Genomic DNA, 21,199 nt, shown 5'->3' on the forward strand with positions numbered 1-21,199 from the left:
TTATTCACTGAATTTTATTTTTTTAGTGGGTGGAATGGCATACTTCATAGTGGCAGACAAGACTGTTCATTGCAAAAGCACGTCGGAACTCCTTCAATGGCGCCCCCTCGCAATCGCTATATATGTGACTACTAACTTTTATGGAAATATGGATTAATCCATATTGGATCTTATATATAAATGTATCCCATATAAATTAATAAAATGGTCTGATATTTGTGCGAGTCCTCATTTCATTAAAATATCGTGTAATGATTATAATTTTAATTGGGAACATGACAATAAATTCAAATTAAGAACACAAATTACCAAAAAAAAAACACAAATTAATTGAATTTAAGATATGAGATCTATACCCTATGGCTTTGGTTACAGTACAACTTGGTTCGTGGGATGAAATGACGAACCATCAGACGATGAACTATATGATAAAATAATAGGTTTATTTTGTAACTTCGATTATTGTATAATTTGATTCATTGAATGATAACAAAAAATATTAATATTGAATCTGATAAATTTACGGGGCAAATTATTGAATAGATATGTAAAGGCAAACTTTGTGACATAATTATTTTATATAGAGATTGCACCATCACATGGATCAAACCAAAAGAGTTCTTGTTATTCACAATAGAGTTCGGTACTCATCACATGGATCAAACCAAAAGATAACGATATTACAAAATTTTATCTATTGACAAATTAGAAACATCATTATAAGTTTCATGCAAAACTTCTAAATTACAAGGAAAACTTAAGGTAGATGCACCAGAATATGGACTCCACAATGGAATATATTTATGTTAAAGCTTTATAACCTCTAAATTATTATAGGTTTGTCATCAGTGATCACCTTCTAATTTCCTAGCCAATTTCTTCAACAAAAATCAGATGCTTGACTCTTTACTAGCCGACTTGTATCAGACCCCGTAAACCTGCAGCACAAACATCATGCATATATAAAGCCATTCAGATACTGGCTAAATAATCGTACATGAACTGTAGTATCCACAAGATATTAAGCATACCGTGCAAAGTTGACTGCAAAAGTTACTAGTCGTGAGCAGGTATTGCGCATGAATTTGATGGACGGTGAAACAACAAGTGTGCTATTGAACGATCAATAGGATTTGAACCTGCTTCCATATTTGGAAATCTGGTGCCCCTAAAAAGGAGACAAGAAGATTAAGAGTTGGTGGAGTCAAGAAGGCAGTAAAAGCATTCATTTTTTAGTAGAATTAATACCATGTAATGAGAACGAATACTGCATCCGGGTTGATACGTCGATAGCAGAGACGTGATAGTAAAGGACTTCAGTTTTTTTAATTAAAATCCCGATGGAAGATGGATTATTTAAAAAGGAGAGAGATGACGTACTTATTCGTTTCTTCAGCGATGAGTAATCCACTGGAAGTTTTTCCATCTCCGGAACTATAACATAGATTTACATGGTCATGCCTCTGTTCGGCACCCTGAGCCAAACGGTACAAACCATCCCTTATGCTCAGCCTTGTTCTGAAATCCAACTAAACAAAGAATTTCAACTGTGATAAGTTTCAAAATAATTGACTATGTGGCAAGACAGAGAACTGTAGGACTAAAGTTAAAAGGAAACATGGACTGCGTTGAACAACCTGATTGCATAAAATATTCTTTTCAATGACAGCTATTGTTGTGTCACTTGTGCGTTTCAATGCTTCAGACTATTAAAGATGCTTCCTAACTCAGAACCATATTCATAATATACAATTGCAACTAGTCCTTCCACTCTTAACATTCAACTTTTCCTTGTGGTGCACATAAACGCTGAGCTTAAAGTTTGAATCAAAGGCCAGTATTTTTTAGGACCTTGCCTTTGAATTTTTTGGGACCTTAGCAAGAGATGGGCCTTAATGCGATGTTTCTGCTTCAAGAATATCAATATGTATGATTCCCTCATACCCTCAACTCTTATTTTTAATGAAATGGAAACCGAATGAACTCCTAATACATCAGTTATCAAAAATAAATAAATATTTCCAATCAAAGAAAGATAAGATGCCATACCCATTCCATGACGAGCTGAAGCTGGCAAAAACTAGCTGCTTCTGGGGAAATTTCATCCAAACTCCGCGTCGAGCTTTCTTGTACAATTGAAGAGCCTAATTTCGACGGATTCACCACGCTGACTCCATCAGCATCAATAGTATCTTTAATTTTGTCTCCACAAAGATGGACTTGCTTCTCTACTGATGGAGAACCATTTTCATAGGTCTGCTCCATTATATTTGCATCTTTAAGACTATTGTTCACAGAAGATTGATTACCTTGATTGTTATGTTGTTTTTCTATCTCTTCAATCCCTGCTGGAGAAGTTTCAGAAGATGGAAAGTTGTGGAAATAATCAATGGATTGTATAATTGCTTCATAGCAGAACTCCATTTGTGAAAATAAAGTCAAGTCAGTACCCTTACATTTGACAGCAGAGGGTGATTGATTTGCTGAAGTCTGATCTGGTAAATTACTTTTCTCTAATGGCGCACTAGAGAATCGATTCAATAAACCCAGAGCTTGCTTCTGTTGCGGTTGCAAGTGTGCGGATGGATCCTCATAAGAAGTGGCCGCAGAATGAAGTTGAATGAATTTAATTGGAAGGTTACTCAGATTTCTGCAACTATCTTTACCAGAATTATGTTTTTTTCTAATGCCCTTCAGCTGGTTCAGTGGCTTGTACTGCTTTTTAGGTTCATCAATCTGCCAATATCAGTTAAAACAATTCAATGTTGATACCATGTCACCAACTTCTAGTGGAAATAGGCCACCTTTCAACTAGGGCATGCACTAACAAAGGATAAATAGAACAGGAAACGAAATCAATAACTTCCGCATATGTGGAATCTCCCTTTACCCACATGTGGCTGAACGCATAACAATTTAAGCTGTATTCATTTCACATTTACATGGAAAACAGATGCATGTAAAATCAGTAATCACAGAAACAATAGTAAAAGAATTGTGCGTACCGCTCCACCACTGTTGGTTTTGGAACGACTGTTAGTCGAAATGCTTGGATGGAGTGTATCGTTGATTCCTACCCTCTGCAAAGCAATTGCTTCAGGGGTAAATCGTGGTTCAAAATTACAGCTAACAACTCTCAAGAAAAGAAGCAAGCATCAAAATCATAGAAACAAGCACGTACCTCATGTCTAGGGATGAATCCATCCTTGCTATCAGCAACTATAGCAGGTACAATGACAAAAGGAATATTGGAATCGGATTTCCCCAACGTACAAGAACTGTCTCCGAACTTAATGGGTGCACTTGACATGACAGGATCATCGGCCAAATAGCTCTTTAAGGAGTCTCTGTCTACTGACATATTTGCATCCATACTTGACTTGGCACATGAAAACTCGAATCCAAATCCTCCTTCATCATTATCTGGTGATAACCAACTCAACTCATCTTTATCGACTCCAACACCAAATGCTGAATCGGGACTTCTAGTAGACAGGATACAGTTAGGAGGAAAGGCACTTGAATTAAGAAGGAAAATTTACTTAGTTGCAAAGAAACTGTTAAAATTTACCTAAATAGCATCTCAACATCTTCAAAGCTTTGTACATCGGGACAAACACCAGAGAAGAAATCAGCAGAATCTATGTTCTCAAAAGAATCGAAACTACTTTCTTGGTGAGTTGTTTCAGATTGGTTATCCACAGGGGTTCTCCTGTCAGCGAGATAGGTCACATTCTCGGGAAAGTTACCACCCTGGGAATCTGCACTATTGATTTTAAAATCACAGCATGATGACCTGGTATCATCAAACGCTACACTTGATGATTCGTCCATCAAGTCACTTTCAGATGAAAAAGGAAACATGGCACTTCGTTTACAGGACCATGAATCTGTATCTGACATAGAACTGCATTTATCATGCAGACTTGAACATCCACCCTGTTTTCTTCCCAGATGGGCGCATCTAGAAACAGATCCATTCTCGGAATGACTTGAATTACAATTTACCTCACACAGAGTATATCTCAGGTTGTCATGCCATGGGAAATGATCATTGGAACATTCCAACCCGTCATTGGGCACCATTTGATCAAACTGAAAAAATTCATCCCAAAGCGAGTCTTCGAACTGTCACAGCAGCAACTTAATTTTAGCTGTCATTCATTATAGCAGAAAATACTTCTATAACACGAGTAAACAACACTATATTCCATAAAATTATAGTTAGCCACAAAGTTGAAAAAAATTCAAACAACAATCTTATAATTTTGACAACAAAGTCATTTACTCTGGCGAGTAACAGGCAACTTAAGATTTACTTGAGACTTAAAAGGAGAACTAGGACCAAGGAGTCATGAGTTGCATCACCTTCATATGCTAATTAAATATGCCTTCCAAGTTTTTTGGCAAAAGCTTGGTCATTTAAAATCATTTCCACCATAGTCAAGGTAATCCAAGAAGTGCTTGCAAACGTAAAAAGAACATCAGAGTAAAGCAAACGATCTTAAATCCAACTAGCAGTATCATACAATATTTATATACTTTCCCATTCAATGCAATTAATCTCCAAAAAAATTTGATTTCCCTCGCCAATGAGGAAGGTCGTACAGTCACTGGTAGATACACAAAAAAATTAATAAGTACTGGACACACTCAAAGTTTGTCCACGAAGCGATAATACCTAATTAGCATTGTATTCGATAGAACAACACAGAAATTTTATCTGGCCGGTAAAGGAAGGAACTTACCTCAGATATGCCAAAGCCTGACATGACTTCAAGCAGTCACCCAACAGTCAAAACTGCAAGTAATAACCAAACCAAATACTGTTACAAGCCAATTACAAAAGTCAACAACAAAGCTAAACCAATACCCGTAGCTTCCGATTCAAGAACCACAAACAAACCAAAGGGTGTCTCTACTTGCTGTTTTTTTTACAAGCTAATTACAAAGATCAACTACAAAGCTAATTCATTACCCCTAGCTTCCGATTCAAGAACCACAAACAGACCAAAGGGTGTCTCTACTTGCTTTTTTTAGCTTCCGATTCAAGAACCACAAACAGATCAAAGGGTGTCACTACTTGCTGATTTAAAAAACAAAGAAAATCATGGAAAGAAAACACTATAAACACATGCGTTTGAAAAAGAAAGAAGAGAAGCAGATCTCTCCAAAAAAAAGTCTTGATTTCAGCTGATAATAGTCACTAGATTCAAACAAACAGACTACAGCAAAAAAAAAAAAAAATTCTCATCAGCAAACAAAATCAAATAACCAAAAACATCAGAAACTCACAGCAGATCTCGCAGGAAACTCCAACCAAACCTTGGATCGAAATCGATACTCCACCCACAAAATTGACAGCAAAAAACACCGAAACTCCAATCCTTCAGAGCGTAGTTTCTATTGAAATCCTCAAAACTGGAGAGGTTTTGCAGTCTGAGATTCGGATAGAATTTACCTGGGGAAATGGAATGTATTTAAATATTTTTTAATAAAATTAGCGGCATATGTTTAGCCACGTGGCGATGAAATCTGGCCCTCACGAACCAATTCGTGGATGAGCGTAGCGGACAGGATCCAATCTCATTCTGTTCTCCCATTGGTCCACGTGGTGTTTGAGCTATGAACTCTCCGGTCTTTTTCCATTTGTTGTCGGCTTAGACGGACCACATGTTAAGGAACCCATCCCATTTATGGAAACTGATTGATTAATAATTCGACAACTGTCAATTTTTCTTTTTTTCCTTTAACGAGTGAATTGAGTGATCATGCTATAGTCTAGGTCGAAATAATTGGTGGGATCGGATATACTCGAAAGCTTGATAAAAAATTATCCATCCATATGTGTATATATTATACGATACCAATATTCATCAATCGTTTTTATCTTTATGTCCACTTTTGAGATGACACACAAATTAGACGTTATGAAACATATCAAAATCATATATCAATTGAGTGAGTGCTATCTTAATTGTTGGCAAAGAAGTGAATACGGTTGAAAGACAATATATCAAAACTATATACATATATATGTGTGTGTATATCGAGCTCAGGACTTCGTCTCAAAGTTGAGATTAATGATGTTAGATAAGCAAATAGTCATCTATTAGTTCAATGACAGAACCTATTAATTTACCTGAACTAGGATTTTAAAATCTTTAGTTCTTAAATTTTTTCAATTGAGCTACATGAATTAATATCAAATTAGTCCATTGGCTTAGTCTGTCTTAACATGGAGAAAATCGAAAAGTTTTTAATACATCGATCTATTTTATTTTCTTGATTCTTTTATTAGATTTTTTTTTTCATTCAACGCAGGTGATATACAAGTTTTTTAAAGAATGATTGTTTCGGAATTTAATTTAGCTCCATTAAAAAATATGTTAAGATCGTTTCAAGTAGGGGTGGTATACCGTATCGTACCGTACCGAAAATCATATATGATATACCATATCGAAAATTACGGTATAAGAAAATTCATAACGATACCATACCGAAAACTTTGGTACATATAAATAGGATACCGATTATACCGAAATTGTCCGGTATACTGAAATTTCAGTACGATATCGGTATATACCATTTTATACTGGAAAAAACCTTACATTTTAAAATTTTATAAATTTATTGTTTTAAAATATTATATATTTTAAAAATTTTATATATTTTTTCGGTATTTCGGTATATATACCGAAATTTTCAAATTGCATACCGTTACCGTACCGAAACCGAAATCTTCGATATACCGAAAATTCGGTACATTCGGCATTTTTTCGATACGGTAATCTCAGTATATCGAAAATTTGTTATTTTTTCACATCCTAGTTTCAAGTTATCCAATTTCAGAAAAATAATCGGGTGGTTTAATGTTTATAAAAAAATATTTTAATCAACTTTTTAGTAAGTCAGCTTGATCATTAACTAAATAGACCAATTCACATCTCCACCATTAAAAAAATGATTTTTAAACAGCATAGCAACTCAAGCTTCATGGTTCGATCACTCTAATTAATCAAACATAACTCAAATCCTAGATTATATTTTAAAAATTGTTTTCTCAAAAAAAAAAATTCCGAGAAAAAACCAAAAATCAATCCAAATGTTCCCCATTTAATCAATCATACGTCCTTTAATTTGGACAAACTCTATTGTGTCTAAGACATGTTTATCCCAACATGTCACAATGAGTACTCAATTATTGTCTATTAGTATTTGTTGACTTTAATTATTATTTTTTTTAGCTATTTGAGTTTATTAAATAATATAGTTCGGGTTTTTTTTTTTTAAATAAATCGAATTCAAAATCAGGATGAGTTTGAGTGTGTGTAATAACATATCCGTTGATATGAACTATTTCAAATGATTTTTCAAAAGAAAAATTGTAAAATTTTTATTTTTAATGTTCACATATTCCAATAATCGTATATCTTTTAATTTTTAGTAATTTCAGCTCTTTCTCCGTGAGAATAGTGATGTTGTCACTACACAAGTTTGCGATTAAAATGTTAAGAAAATAAAAAAGAATAAAAATTGAAATTTAAAAATAAAAAAATTAAAATTAATTAATTAAAATTAAAAAAGACAAATATACGAGACAGAAATTATAGAAAACGTCCTTTTGTTGGAGAGCTGGTAAAAAAGTGGGGTCCATTATGTTAACAACTGGCGCGGAATCCGCCACTAATTCTATGTGACTTTTCTTTTTCGAAATCAAAATTAGCCACACATTTTATATCTCTCAAAAATAAACACACACATTTCACGTTGAATAGTTTTTTTTTTTTTAGAAAACAAAATAATAATAATAATAAAATTTTTAAAATACAAAAAATGTGGCGTTTTGTACGTTTGCATGATTGTTTTTTTTTTTTAATAACGAAAACAAATGAAATTTTTTTTAAAAAAAATGCAAAAACTGTAGCGTTTTTGTAAACGAATACGCACCAAAACGCAGTAGTTACATCAATTTTATTATTTTACAAAAGTGTGTGACATTTTCGTAAAAAAAAAAAAAGAATTCGGAATGACACAAAGTAAGTTTTATTTTGATAAATAATAAAACATATGATGACTATAAAAGATGAGGCCATATAAAATGACTAGTTTGCCTAATAATTTTGGTTTTTTGGGAATTAAGTAAAGATATAATCATAATTTCATCTCAAATTTCACCAATTAATTGAAAAACAGAAACAGTGTATATAAAATTATCCCTAATTATGACTTTCTTTATATATGAAATTTTGATTGTACTTTTGCAAGTATAATCAAAATATATATGTATTTTTCTTTATATATGGGATTGTCAAGTTTCTCATTTTTAATTTGGTTTAGGGTTTCTTGGAGTGTTTTGATCCATCTTCCTTACATATATATATGTATATGTGTGTGTGTGTGTGTGTTTGAAAAAGTTCATTCATCACATTTTAAATATGAGTAGGTCTCTTGTGAGACGGTCTCACGAATCTTTATATGTGAGACGTACGAGTCAACCCTACCGATATTTACAATAAAAAGTAATACTCTTAGCATAAAAAATAATATTTTTTCATGGATAACTCAAATAAGATATCAGTCTCACAAAATACGACTCATGAGACCGTCTCAGACAAGTTTTTATATATAGTTGTTGAGTAAGCTGAAAGTATATATTGACAACGTTGGATTTGAAGTCATACATTCTTGGACAGATTAAGGTTGTTAGACGTCAACTTGATTGTTCTTAAGGATATGCATGGAAACTTGCGTGTCTGTAATTGGAAACATAGGTACGAAGTTAGAATAAGAATTAAGGTCGAGATGATGCCACAATGATGTTCGGTCCTATCACAAAACTATTTTCTCTCGTGAGATCAAACCCTAATAAATAAATAAATCTACCTAGTTTAGGCACATGAAATTAATGTGGTTAAGGAGGTACGGATTATTCTATATTATACCTGGAGTATTCATCCTTATATGATGTAATCAAATATTAGTCTTTGGATCATTAACAGATATGTCAACTTACATAAAAATATGAGGGACTCACATGATCTAATAGTATTAGAATAAGAGGAAAAACACTCTCGATGTAACATAGATTAACCCGGATGCACCGCGGCACAAAGCCCTCGCGGCATTTATTGATAAGTACTTATTTACTTTGCCAAGTTCTAGGGGGCTACTCTTCTTTTTGTCGATCGAAATTCTAGAATAACTTAATCTTGTCGATCAAAATTCTAATTATGGGATGCTCGGCGCGATCGCTCATTGTCTTTTAAGTTCCATGAGCAAGAAAACAGTACCATCAACGACGCATCAATGGAGATGCTCCTTCCCGTCGATCAAGGATTTTTATTCTCTAGGCTTCCATCATATTCTTTTAGTCAATCTAGCTAGTATCATACACGGAAAGAAGTTTTTGTAAATTTAAATTGTTCAAATCTTGTTTGAGATCAACCATGACTCAAACAGGATTGAATGTTTTTATGTTATAATTTCGATTGAGAGTGAGTTTCTAAAAAAAAAAAAATTAATTATGAAAGATGATTGATGGCTTTGCAAAAATGCAAGAATATTGGTTTTTTCATAGTTAATTGTAATATAAGGTTTTTTTAATGATGTAACGATATGATTAGAGCAATATGGAATGTAATGTTTTTCATTATTATACATCTCAATTTGTGTTCAGTTAATGAAAATTATCTTTATAATATCAATTTTATTATTATTATTATTATTATTTAGTTATAATACTTCTAAAAAATTAATAATTCAATCATTTTAAATGACCATCTTACACTCTCCACATACGAAACATAACTACAAATTTGGTATTAGATTGGACTTCAAAGATCCACAGAAGATGGCTCCAAGTATTCGGAACCATGAACCAGACTACATGCACATATACTTATATTTAGACCCGACCACGGTTCCCAAGAACTGTGAAACCAAAATCGGAACCGCGTATCAAAAACAAAACGTTCGATTTCAAAACCCGAACCATTGATTTACAATTTGATTCTGGTTCCTAATAATAAGGAATGAGCAGCGCAGCACCCGAAACCATAAATTAATCTTATCTTAAATAAGATCTTGTACTTTACATAAATATCTTAAATTATATAATTAAACTATTTGATATAATATAAACTAAATAAGTATGTCTCTTGTGAGACGGTTTCACGAATCTTTATCTGTGAGACGGGTCAACATTAACGATATTCACAACAAAAAATAATACTTTTAGCATAAAAAGTAATACTTTTTTATAGATGACCCAAATAAGATATACGTCTCACAAAATACGACTCGTGAGATCGTCTCACACAAGTTTTTGTCAAACTAAATTTGAACTCTTAATTTTATTTCTTTCTGAATAAAAACTACATATCAATATTTTTTTATGATATAATTGTTAAATGCTTAACTCCACCCTCCCAAATTTTATATCATTATTTTTCCTTTTGTCTTTAAATTTAAAAGAACAAATTTTAGTTCAAATCGATTAGGACTATAACCAGAGAACCGTTAAAAAACCGAAACCAGAATGTATCCAAACGGTTTGGTCACCAGTTTCACCTTTAACTTGAACTGGAGCTGTTGGAATCGTGGTCAAGCCTACATATATGGACATGGAAAATAGTGTATATTCATATGTGTGTATGTGTGTGTATAAGCATATGTATTTTGTAACCAATATTTATTCAGAAAAGCACCAATTCAATCCACAAATATTCCATATCATGAATTCATACAGTTCTGGAAAACAGATCTAGTCTCTATCTAATGTACAGTCATCCTAAAAACCGCGTGTGCGAGGAGACCAAATGTTATGTTGGAGGTACATTGTGACCAAAAACAACTAATATCAAACAAAACATCGTATATCTAGAGATCTAGGAGCAACTTCGCAGTTACATAGTCATAATGCAAAGTAAAGACACAAATTTTATAAACGAAAACAGAATATATGTCGCTGCAGACAACGAGCATGGATTGATAAAAGAACCCTTTTTTTATGGAGTGGGGAGTGTAGGAGAAGCGTTCAGTGGTTCATAAACATTTCATATTCTTAGCAGCAATAAGATTATGCATCACCTCCTCATAAGTTTGTGAGAGAATATCCTCTTGGAGTAGGGACTATTGCGATTCACCTTGTGGAATTCGATGGCATCAACCAATGATTTATAGAGAGGGCCCTGATTTCAAAAGAATTCTATAGATGAATTATGTAGGATAATCCAGAAAGGTTCTCACTCTTAATAGGCATCAAGGGTAGGAATTTGTCTTTTTAAAACAACTACGATAGCACGTCAATTGGAGAAAAGAAAGAAGAACAAAACAGCATCTTTGGGTTTGATGCCAATTGTAGAACAAAGAAATTGCTACTAAACCAAAAGGTTATAATAATACAAGATCACAAAAAATAAGCATCAACAGCATACCTCGGAAAAGCGGAGAGCTTTCTGAACAACATAATTTGCGTGTGGGTCCTGAAGCAATTGCTCAAAGTAGTTAGCGGAGAGCAATTCATGGATGATCCTTGATCGGGTTTCATCATTACACAGTTCAAGACACTTTTCAACAACATGGCTACTAAACTTTTGCATTGAGAGATGTAAATAACTGCCCTCAAACTGAGCGGTCAGCATGGATGTAGCAGATGGTATCTTAAGCTCCAAAATAAATTGAACGACATAATTTCTGCATGCAAAAATGATATTCACTTTTAGCAGAAATGAATCGATATGTATATAGGTAAACACTAAGAATTGCGAAACAGGCAAGTGGATAAAAAAGCTTGGTACAAATTTCAAGTATTTTGTGCTTAAATAAATTAGAAAACTGACTAAACAATCAACTTCGTAAAATAGTTAGGAATAAGAAAGGAAACGAAAGAAAAAGAGAGTGATCCCCTTAGCACACAGGTGTTTCAGTTATTAATTTACTGAGGAAATAAAGCTCTGGACTTCAAATTTAATCATTCTCTTTAAACATGAATAAGGGAACTTGTTCATGGAGAATGTATATCTAATCCTATTGTCTTTGATGGAAAGCAATAATTGGTCTAACTCTCCTATGTAGATGTTCATGGCCACAGACATAGAGACGTGGCACAGCTACTCTTTTTAATGCAGCGACAAGCTCTTGGGCTTAAATTATTAAAGAAAAACCGAAACATAGCTCTGGTCGTCAATTGTGATGTGTAACTAAATCATTACAAGTTGATAAAATACAAGTTTTAAGTTTAAGTAGAAAAGATCAATGTTTTTGTAAGCGAGGAGGAATATAACCAGCTCAAACATATCAAAAGATAGATTCCTATGATAGACACTATCAGTTTGGTTACCCAAATGGATCTTGAGCAAGCAGAAGACCATTTCTTGAAATCTCTGCAACCAACTTTTCTCGATGCTCTCCATTAGAAATTTTGATGCAACGTTGCAGAACACAGCACCCATGCTGATGCATTGCTATATCAACGCAGTACTTTGCAGCAGCAATAAAAATGAACTGCAATTACAAGAAAATGGACCAGTTGAAAGCAAAACAAGAGAAGTCACTGCTCCATTATACAACACATAGAACATGTACTACAAGATTTTCCAACTGAGAATGGCTTTTTATACCAAGTTAACCTGAAATAAATTCTTGAAACAGCGTTACGAAAGTGGGAATTTTTCAGGACATAACACTGCAGCATTTGCTAAGATGCTTGGTGATTACAAAATCCCTTTCATCAATTTCTAAGAATAGACTAAAGCCATTGGATATTGATCCATTCTCGTGGGATATAATTATTGGTTCAGTCTTTATAAAATTCACTTCAATAAGAAGATTATATATTTCACACTTGCTGTGTTAGAAAAGACAAAAAAAAAGTTTGAAGTCATAAATTTGTAATAGGTAGATAAAAGTTTTTAACATGCATAATTGAACTTTCTTTTAAAATTTATATGCATAAAATTGAACCTAAATTACATTTTAGACCAAGGGACTGTGAATATTTTACAACAGTTCCTTTAATTAGCTTCTGACCATTAAAATGGAAACATCAGCAGCTAGAAGACTTCTAACTTCATTTTTCATGTTCGTGCCTTTTCGATTGGCTTGTCAATCAAATGGCTTATTGCATTTGAAAAGATAATACAAAATCGGTCGAAAATAAAAACCAAACACAGTGCAAGATTTTATTCCTCCCAATCCATTGAAAACAAACTATTATCAATGTAACAATTTGAATTATGACAGAAATTTGAACAGTGACAATTAAGAGGCAAAACAAATACCATCAAAGGTAAATAGGTGTGCAATGCTAACAAAAACTTTTGGAGCTCAAGAAAGAATTAGAAGTCAATGATTACCTTACTATCTTCGTTGGTAAAGCATTGCAAGCACCGTTGTATGACGTGATTTCCATTTAGGTCTTTGATGAGTGTTAGAAAGCCTGGTTCAAGATTTGAAATAACTCTTAAAATATGCTGCCTTGTTTTGAGTGTCTCTATCAACTTCTGAACAACCCGGGTACTGTTACCAAATGAATTAAAGGTTAACATGCCTGCGTCATGATAAATTAGAACAATAAACACGACAAGCATACCCATGCGTATTTAAAGAGATTCTAACAAGCTCTCCTGGCTCCTCAGTCGCCCTGAGCAATACGTGCATCCTCTGTTCTTCATTGCACACTTCCAGCAATTTTTGCATGAGATAATTTCCAAATGGATTCATCATAAGTTCCACTGTATGATCAATTATCTCACTGAATATGGTCTGCACGTCTCGAGAGTTTCCTTCATCAAACATCCTTTGCAAGAAACGGCAGCCATGTTGATCCTTAGCTATGTGATATATATATCCTTGAGCTTCTGCAAGGGAGTTACACTTTGGTGGGAGTCGGAAAGGGTGATACATTTTCAGATTTAATCGAGTATCTTGGATTGATGCAATATGGAGATGAGCGTCAAAATTTAACCTCTTTCCTTGACCCTTTTCAGCACATGTCTCGTGAATAAAATCTTTATGGATGTTTTCCCTCGAACGTACATATCCTCTTTTTATCCCATAATTAACACCTTCCCCTTGAATTATCAAACTATCATCGTTGGTGAAGGCTTCAACATTCCCTTGAGGCGCTCTAACACACAAAGGTACTCTGTTCTTTCCATCAGACACCACTGGTTGGTAATGAAGTAAATTTTCGACATTACTCTGAGGGATTGACCGAGCCAGTTGAACCTCATTCGGTGAATATACATCATTCCTAGTTTCAATCAGATTTATATCATTTCGCAAAGCATATAATGGAGCATCACCAACCAAAGGCCTATTTAGAGTTAAAGAGTCATTTGACACAGCAAATCCCATTGGAAAATGATTTCTTGTCAACAAATTGCTTCTATAAATTTGAGGACTCTGAGCAGTAATAGGGAACTCACACCGTGCGAACATACCATCAGGTCGACTAGGCAAATACTGTGATCCCAATAAATTAGCGATTCTCTGTTGATGTTGCATTTCCACAGAGACAGAACCCATCAAGCCCTCGAACTTCATAGGCCTCATAGGAATGGAGGGATTAAAATCCCCACAACCTGAAAAACCTTTCCTATAACTATCATGTGCCCCACGTTTCTCGAAATTCATCCGAGTTTCCTCGTTTTTACGTTGCCTATGAGATTGAAAACCATTTGGTGATACCAGAAGATCATCTAGCTCATCACTAATGTACATTTTACTGAAATTCCTCGATAAACTCAAACCATCAACAAAATTTCTCTCATTAACCTTGTTAAAATCCAACAAAAATCCATCCCCGGAATTAGAGTGGGCTTTAATCTCTTCAAATCGGGGTAGGGTTGGTGATCCAATGTCCGAAAGAGAATACCCACAAGAAAACAAACTAGACGAGGAGCCATCAGATTGTAAAGAAAACCCACTCTCAGGAGAAGATATACATGTATACTTATGCTTCAAAAGTCCATCATCATAAATGCCATAGGCATGGCCTTGACAATGACCATCAGCGTCAAGATCACTGCCATTATGATGATGATGATGATGAAGATTCAATGATGACGTCGCATGGGGAATCTCTCCCAGTAACCTTTCGAATTCATCATCATCGTTCATGTTTTCTGCACCCCTCTTCTTCTCAAACATCAAAGCAAATTACAAAACAGAAAAAAGAAAAGAAAATACAACACAAGATTCCACAACAAGAACAACAATGCAAGAATCAAAAAATCCACATCAAGAAACGATCAATAGAAGACGAAGCAATGAGAACCCACAGTAGATTAACGTTTTTAGCATCTACGATGGTCTCAGAATACCAAAAGTACTAATACCAAATATGGCACAAGGGGTTTGGGACAGTGAAATTTCGAAAATATTTCATATAGTTTTCGCTTCGAAAAAGATTTGTTATTTACGCCATTTCCCCCCTTTTTTATATTCCATTTAGTTTTCTTGGTAAAACATGCAAAGATGAATGGATTCATACACAATCACTACCATACTCTGTATATTATACACACACACTCACTGATACGGTCTCACGCCATTAAAGCATGAGAAAAGGAACAAACTGTCTCTCTCCCCCCTCTTCATTCTCACACTACACGTATAGATTTCAGAGTTTTTCTTTGTTTTTTACTTCTCTTTTCTATCTTTTTGTTTGCACTTTTTGAGTGAAACAAATGGTTGAACACACTGAGCACGTAGGCTGACACCGCTACCACTGGCTGTATTCAAACATAGTACATTATTATTATTAATTAAACAAATATTTATAGGGTTCTCTTTTACAATTTTATATAACTCAAACTATTTACTCTAAATTAATTATATATATTTAGATTTAATTTACCTTTAATTTAGTCTCTTTTTTAAAATTAATAGAAAATAAGAGAATAGAGCAAGTTCAGACAAAATTTCGAGTTTGTGTCGAGATATCGAATTTGAGACTCAGACTGTTTTATTGTTTTAACAAAACAGACAATTCAAGCATTCGCTTTACTTTATTTTAAATTTTTTTGACATTTAAATGAATATCGTTTGTTTCAAGTACATGGAAAAATATATAATAATTATAAAAAAAATATACAATCTATTTGAACATCCATTATATTATATATATATATATATATATGTGTGTGTGTGTGTATGTATGTATGTAAATAATATGATTTGATTAAAATAAATAAAAAAAGAGTAAATAATAATTAGTATGTTTGCTTAATAGGTGGGAGAGATGGTTGCGTCATTTACTATTGGTAGATCTTAACGGCCTCTCTCATTTCTATCCACCTTCATCGGGTGGGATTTTCCTTTGGAGTAAGTCTCATGTGAGATCGTCTCACGGATCTTAATCTGTGAGACGGATCAATCCTACCCATATACACAACAAAAAGTAATACTCTTAGCATAAAAAGTAATACTTTTTCATGAATGACCCAAATAAAAGATCCGTCTCACAAATACGACCCGTGAGACCGTCTCACACAAGTTTTTGTCTTTCCTTTGAACTAATTGTGATTAATTAAATGAGTAGTTATTTATGATACGGTCTCATAGATCTATATTCGTTAGATAGGTTTATCTGGTCTATATATGCAATGAAAAATAATATTTTTGACATAAAAAATTATATTTTTTCATAACGGTTTGGAAATTCGGCTCACAAAATTAACATGTTAAATGAGCCAATTAGGCATGTCAATAGAAATTTTTTTTGCAGAAGGGCAAAAAAATTTTGTTTTAACCTTCTATCGAATACGCGTTTTTTTCGAAATGTTTACGTCGTTACACCACTTAAAGATGTCGATGACATATATAATCGTTTTTAAAAATACGAAAATATTTAAAGATAACTTTTATAAAAAGAAAGATAAAATTGTGTGTTCTTATATTATCTCAAAGTATCCTCGTGAGCCCACATATTATTTTGATTCAGTAGTACAAAACAGATATGGTTTGGTATTTAAGAGTTTTGTATGTATATATTTGAATTGCTTTATATTCGTATTGCACCGACTTAAAGATTTGTTTTTTTTTCTAGGAGAAAAAACACAATCTCAAATTTAATAATTCATTCATAAAAAAAAAATTACATTTGACATTTTTTCCTCGATAATGTTTTTAAATTTTAAGGTTTCAATTTTAATGTAAACTTTTTTCTTGAGTATTGACCTATTACACCATTTAATTTGAGGTTGTCTGAGGATAATAGTACTCTAACGATTTTAAATCAATTTAGACACGTGATATTCATAAAAATATATGAACCTTACACACTCAAATTAAAATTGAACAATCAATATAGTGTCAGGATATTACATTCATATCAACGTTTCATCAACCATAATTAGAGGTGCATGTGCATACGACTGTGGTGGCTTGCCGTGGCGGAGCCAGAAATATGGCTCTGTCAGACTGAAATTTTAAACTCTAAAATCTTTTAATATTTTAAATTAATCTACCAGAACTAATTTCATATTATTCCAAAATTATACAAAATTTAAATATACATTTTTTAAAAAAAAATTGAGCCACCCCGGCTAAAGTCTGGGTAAAAGAGCATGTGGCTCAGCCTCTGGTGGCTTGGCTCCTTTCATTCAGAGAGTTGTTCAAAACAAGAGGTAATATTAAAATTTTTCTATATAAATTATATTTATATTAAAAAACATAAAAAGAACGCGATCGAAATAGATCGCTCGAGTAGTGATCTAGGAATATGCAAAAGGAATTCATGATCAATGAAGTGTGTACGATTCAAGATACAAGATCGTTTCTTTTTCTTCTACCGACACTTATACGTAGAATGGAGTTCATTAATATATTTTCAAACATATTGAAATTCGAACATAAAGCAAGAAAAAACTTGTGATAGTTAGGTTCCACTACAATACTTGATAACGAATTAAAACTTTCAACGTTTNTATCCTAAACAAGAATCAATTATTAGGACAGATAGCAACTTATGTGAAAACTAAATCAAATCATTAATATTATTTAATGATTACCAGCTGCATGAGCATGCATAAATATTGTTGGTAATTTGATATCTTTGTATGTTCGATATTTTTCTTTTGATTTTTCAATCTTCATACAAAATCATTTAAGTTTGTTCATAGAAAAATACCAATTTTATTGTTGATGGATTTTGGTGATATTGCAACCTTCGAATCTTAATTAATCTTTTTGGCATTGTGTATTGCACGTAGAAAACATATGTTGGAGTAATTAGAATTAGAAATAAAATTGATTAACTCAAAAAAAATTAATGATAATATTATTGTAAATTTTGACAACTCGTGTTAATTACACATGTAACTAATTTGGAAAAACATATCTATTTAATTTTTAAAAAAAATTTGGACTACTCAAATTTTTCTCATATCTTTGTTATTATATTTGTTTTCTTTTATTAATTGTCATATTTTCTCAACAAATACATATATTTAAAATAATTTTCATGTATTTGATAATTTATATTTTAAAATAAAAGAAAAATCATAAAAAAAATACATATCATGTTGACAAAATCCGGAAACCCAAATTGAAAGTTGAATTAATATATTTCTACTCATCATTAAATTTTACTATTTAATTTTAATGGATTCAACATGTTTATACAACTAAAAATATTAAGAGAATAGTTTATATAATTTAATGAAAAAGTTGAAGTACAACAGTTTTTGATTCTGAACNTGTTTATACAACTAAAAATATTAAGAGAATAGTTTATATAATTTAATGAAAAAGTCGAAGTACACCAGTTTTTGATTCTGAACAACGATCACATTATTATTATGTTACAATGATAAATAAATTATTATTTTTAGTTTATCATCATAGTCTTTATCTCAATAAACATATTTTCAAATGTAAGATGTTAAATTTAATATTGAAATTAGATAATCAAGTGTTAGTTCTAACATTTTTTTATTGTTGTCAATACATTACTTTTTCCATCTTCAAATGTATTAATCTATTTATTGTTGTATACAAAATATAATAATTTTTTGGTTAATGATCACATTTAAGATTAGGTACTTAGAAAAAATTCTAAGATATATTTAAAGATCATTAGATGATAGAATTAAATTTGAAATCAAGAGAAAAATTAAGAAAATGTAGAACAACACAATGCATAAACTTTCATTTTGTGAAGTGACAAAACATAAGATGAGTTAACTACTTATATCAAGTGAGATACTTATATATATTAGTTTCATTGAGCTTAGCCAGTTATAATATTTTTATTAACTCACTTTGTCATTCATTTTTATTTCACTAAATTTGCATTGTGGTAGTCAACCAGTGTGACTCATTCAAACATTAACTTTTGATTTTTTTTTTAGTAAATAGTGGCCTCCACCCTCACCAACTTCAATTTTTAGAAGTTGATATTAGTAATTTATAGGTAATAGAAAATTATTTAGTTTTTGTCATCTGCCTTTTGTATAATTGGATAATTTTTTATGTCATACCTAATTCATTTTTAGATTTTTATTAAATTTTTATCGTTATGATTAGAAGTGTTGCACGCATACAATATACATATAAAATTAATATATTTTAAAATATTAATATTGAAGTGTCAAATAAATATATTAAATCATTATTTAAGAACTTTTAGGAAAAAAAATATACATCATAATTCAGATTTAAAGACTAACATATTATTAAACAATTGTGATGAATATCTTATGAAACAAATGGTGTTAATTCAAAAAAATTAAATATGATTATTGTAAATGAATTTTTCTATATTAATTATAAAATTTTCAGCATATGTGCTGAATTAATTAGAATTTTTTAAATATAGTATGTTCATAATTTTTTTCCGTATAAGTTAGTGGTTGAGTCCTTGTGAATATTTTTTTTAAAAAAAACTTCGTGCTTTTAGTTATAGTAATAGTGTCTTATGATTTAAAATACTAAATGAAACAAATTATCAAGATAAAAAACTAATCAGAAAATTCAAAAATATGCGGTTATTTAATAATTTGATTGACACGCTCTTTACTTTGTTGATTTAATAGATGCTAAATTCACAATAACTGAGTTTGACAAGATCAATTCTTGGAAAATAAAACACAATACAATAAATTACTGGATTGTATTTTTATTGAAATTTTGTATATTTCATATATATCTGATTTATTTCATTTATAAGGTTGAAATTTTATTTATTATGATATAAGATTTGTCATGCACCTTGAAGTTGATGAATTCACTAAAATTTATTAGTTTTTATTTTAATTCTTGTTACTACATAATTTTGGTCTCGTCCCATATTTTGTTTATTCGTTTGCTTGAATCTATTGTTCCACATTTTGTTAAGACTCAAAACATGTTAAACATGAAAGTGGATATTAATTTAAAGATATGATAATATTTATTTATTTCAATAAACATGTTTATCATTCACGATACTGATAAAAATAAATTAAAAATAATATGTTAACGAACATATTGTTAGGAATAAAAAAATACATTTCAAATGTCAACTTTGACACTCGATTTTCAGTGACTACTAAAATATCTCAACAACCCATAATTTATGGACAAGATACTAACATCACAATTTTAAAATAAAGACGATATTCTCTTTTTTACATGAGGAATTCATGATTGAAAATCGACAATAATATATATATATATAGATATTTAATATAAACTCGTGCGAGCTCATTTAGGCCCACCTTTAAATGGATTGACAAAATTTCAACCCAACACACTTAAATTATTTTGTGATGTGGGCCAAATCAATGGACCCAACCCAAATTGACGAACCTAATCACAACGATCTTTTAACGTGTTTTTTTTCAAATAATTTATAAATATAAAACACAAAAAATGTTGATTCAAAATTTTTTTATTTAAACATATAAATTCTAGCCAACGGTCATAAATAAAGAGATTTAAAAATTAGAAACATTTTTTTATAAAAATGGTATATTACAATAAAGTTTTTAACCATATTTTATTAGAGAAGTTTTTACCATGTTTTTTTCAAATAATTTATAAATATAAAACACAAAAAAATGTTGATTTAAATTTTTTTTATTTAAACATATAAATTCTAGTCAACGGTCATAAATAAAGAGATATAAAAATTAGAAACTTTTTTTTATAAAAATGGTATATCACAATAAAGTTTTTAACCATATTTTATTAGAGAAGTTTTTAAATA

General features: G+C 31.6%; 2 protein-coding genes across 8 annotated transcripts; both read right to left on the reverse strand.

The window, feature by feature from the left end:
- Positions 1-604: 604 nt before the first annotated feature.
- LOC140984610 (uncharacterized) lies at positions 605-5,476 on the reverse strand. 7 transcript variants are annotated; one of them, XM_073452152.1, is made up of 10 exons: positions 5,326-5,476; positions 4,749-4,801; positions 3,572-4,128; positions 3,182-3,485; positions 3,006-3,080; positions 2,451-2,736; positions 2,050-2,348; positions 1,381-1,529; positions 1,032-1,168; positions 605-938 (listed from the first exon to the last, which is right to left on the reverse strand). In XM_073452152.1, the coding sequence occupies exons 2-9, from the start codon at positions 4,770-4,772 to the stop codon at positions 1,057-1,059; spliced, it is 1,806 nt and encodes a 601-aa protein (XP_073308253.1). In that variant the 5' UTR covers positions 4,773-4,801; positions 5,326-5,476; the 3' UTR covers positions 605-938; positions 1,032-1,056. The 7 variants fall into 7 exon arrangements, with proteins under 7 accessions (XP_073308253.1, XP_073308255.1, XP_073308257.1 ...); XM_073452154.1 differs by having other exon boundaries at positions 3,182-3,482; positions 5,296-5,442; XM_073452156.1 differs by having other exon boundaries at positions 2,050-2,345; positions 2,457-2,736; positions 5,296-5,442.
- A 5,442-nt stretch (positions 5,477-10,918) lies between these two features.
- On the reverse strand, positions 10,919-15,728 carry LOC140984256 (uncharacterized). The gene is made up of 5 exons (XM_073451530.1): positions 13,595-15,728; positions 13,359-13,521; positions 12,344-12,507; positions 11,439-11,697; positions 10,919-11,192 (listed from the first exon to the last, which is right to left on the reverse strand). The coding sequence occupies exons 1-5, from the start codon at positions 15,154-15,156 to the stop codon at positions 11,088-11,090; spliced, it is 2,253 nt and encodes a 750-aa protein (XP_073307631.1). The 5' UTR covers positions 15,157-15,728; the 3' UTR covers positions 10,919-11,087.
- Between the last annotated feature and the right edge of the window lie 5,471 nt (positions 15,729-21,199).

This window comes from Primulina huaijiensis, chromosome 9 (assembly GCF_012295235.1).
Source record: "Primulina huaijiensis isolate GDHJ02 chromosome 9, ASM1229523v2, whole genome shotgun sequence".
Lineage (NCBI taxonomy): Eukaryota > Viridiplantae > Streptophyta > Magnoliopsida > Lamiales > Gesneriaceae > Primulina > Primulina huaijiensis.

Excerpts from the sequence above, each read along its gene's own strand:
- LOC140984610 (XM_073452152.1), bottom strand. The coding sequence starts at position 4,772 with ATGTCAGGCTTTGGCATATCTGAG. Across the intron at positions 2,349-2,450 it reads CTCTGCTGTCAAATGTAAGG|CAGGGATTGAAGAGATAGAA; the intron begins GTACTGACTTGA and ends AAACTTCTCCAG. Across the intron at positions 1,169-1,380 it reads ATCGCTGAAGAAACGAATAA|GGGCACCAGATTTCCAAATA; the intron begins GTACGTCATCTC and ends TCTCCTTTTTAG.
- LOC140984256 (XM_073451530.1), bottom strand. The coding sequence starts at position 15,156 with ATGTTTGAGAAGAAGAGGGGTGCAGAAAACATGAACGATGATGATGAA. Across the intron at positions 12,508-13,358 it reads TTACCAACGAAGATAGTAAG|TTCATTTTTATTGCTGCTGC; the intron begins GTAATCATTGAC and ends TTGTAATTGCAG. Across the intron at positions 11,698-12,343 it reads CTTGCTCAAGATCCATTTGG|AAATTATGTCGTTCAATTTA; the intron begins GTAACCAAACTG and ends TTTTGCATGCAG.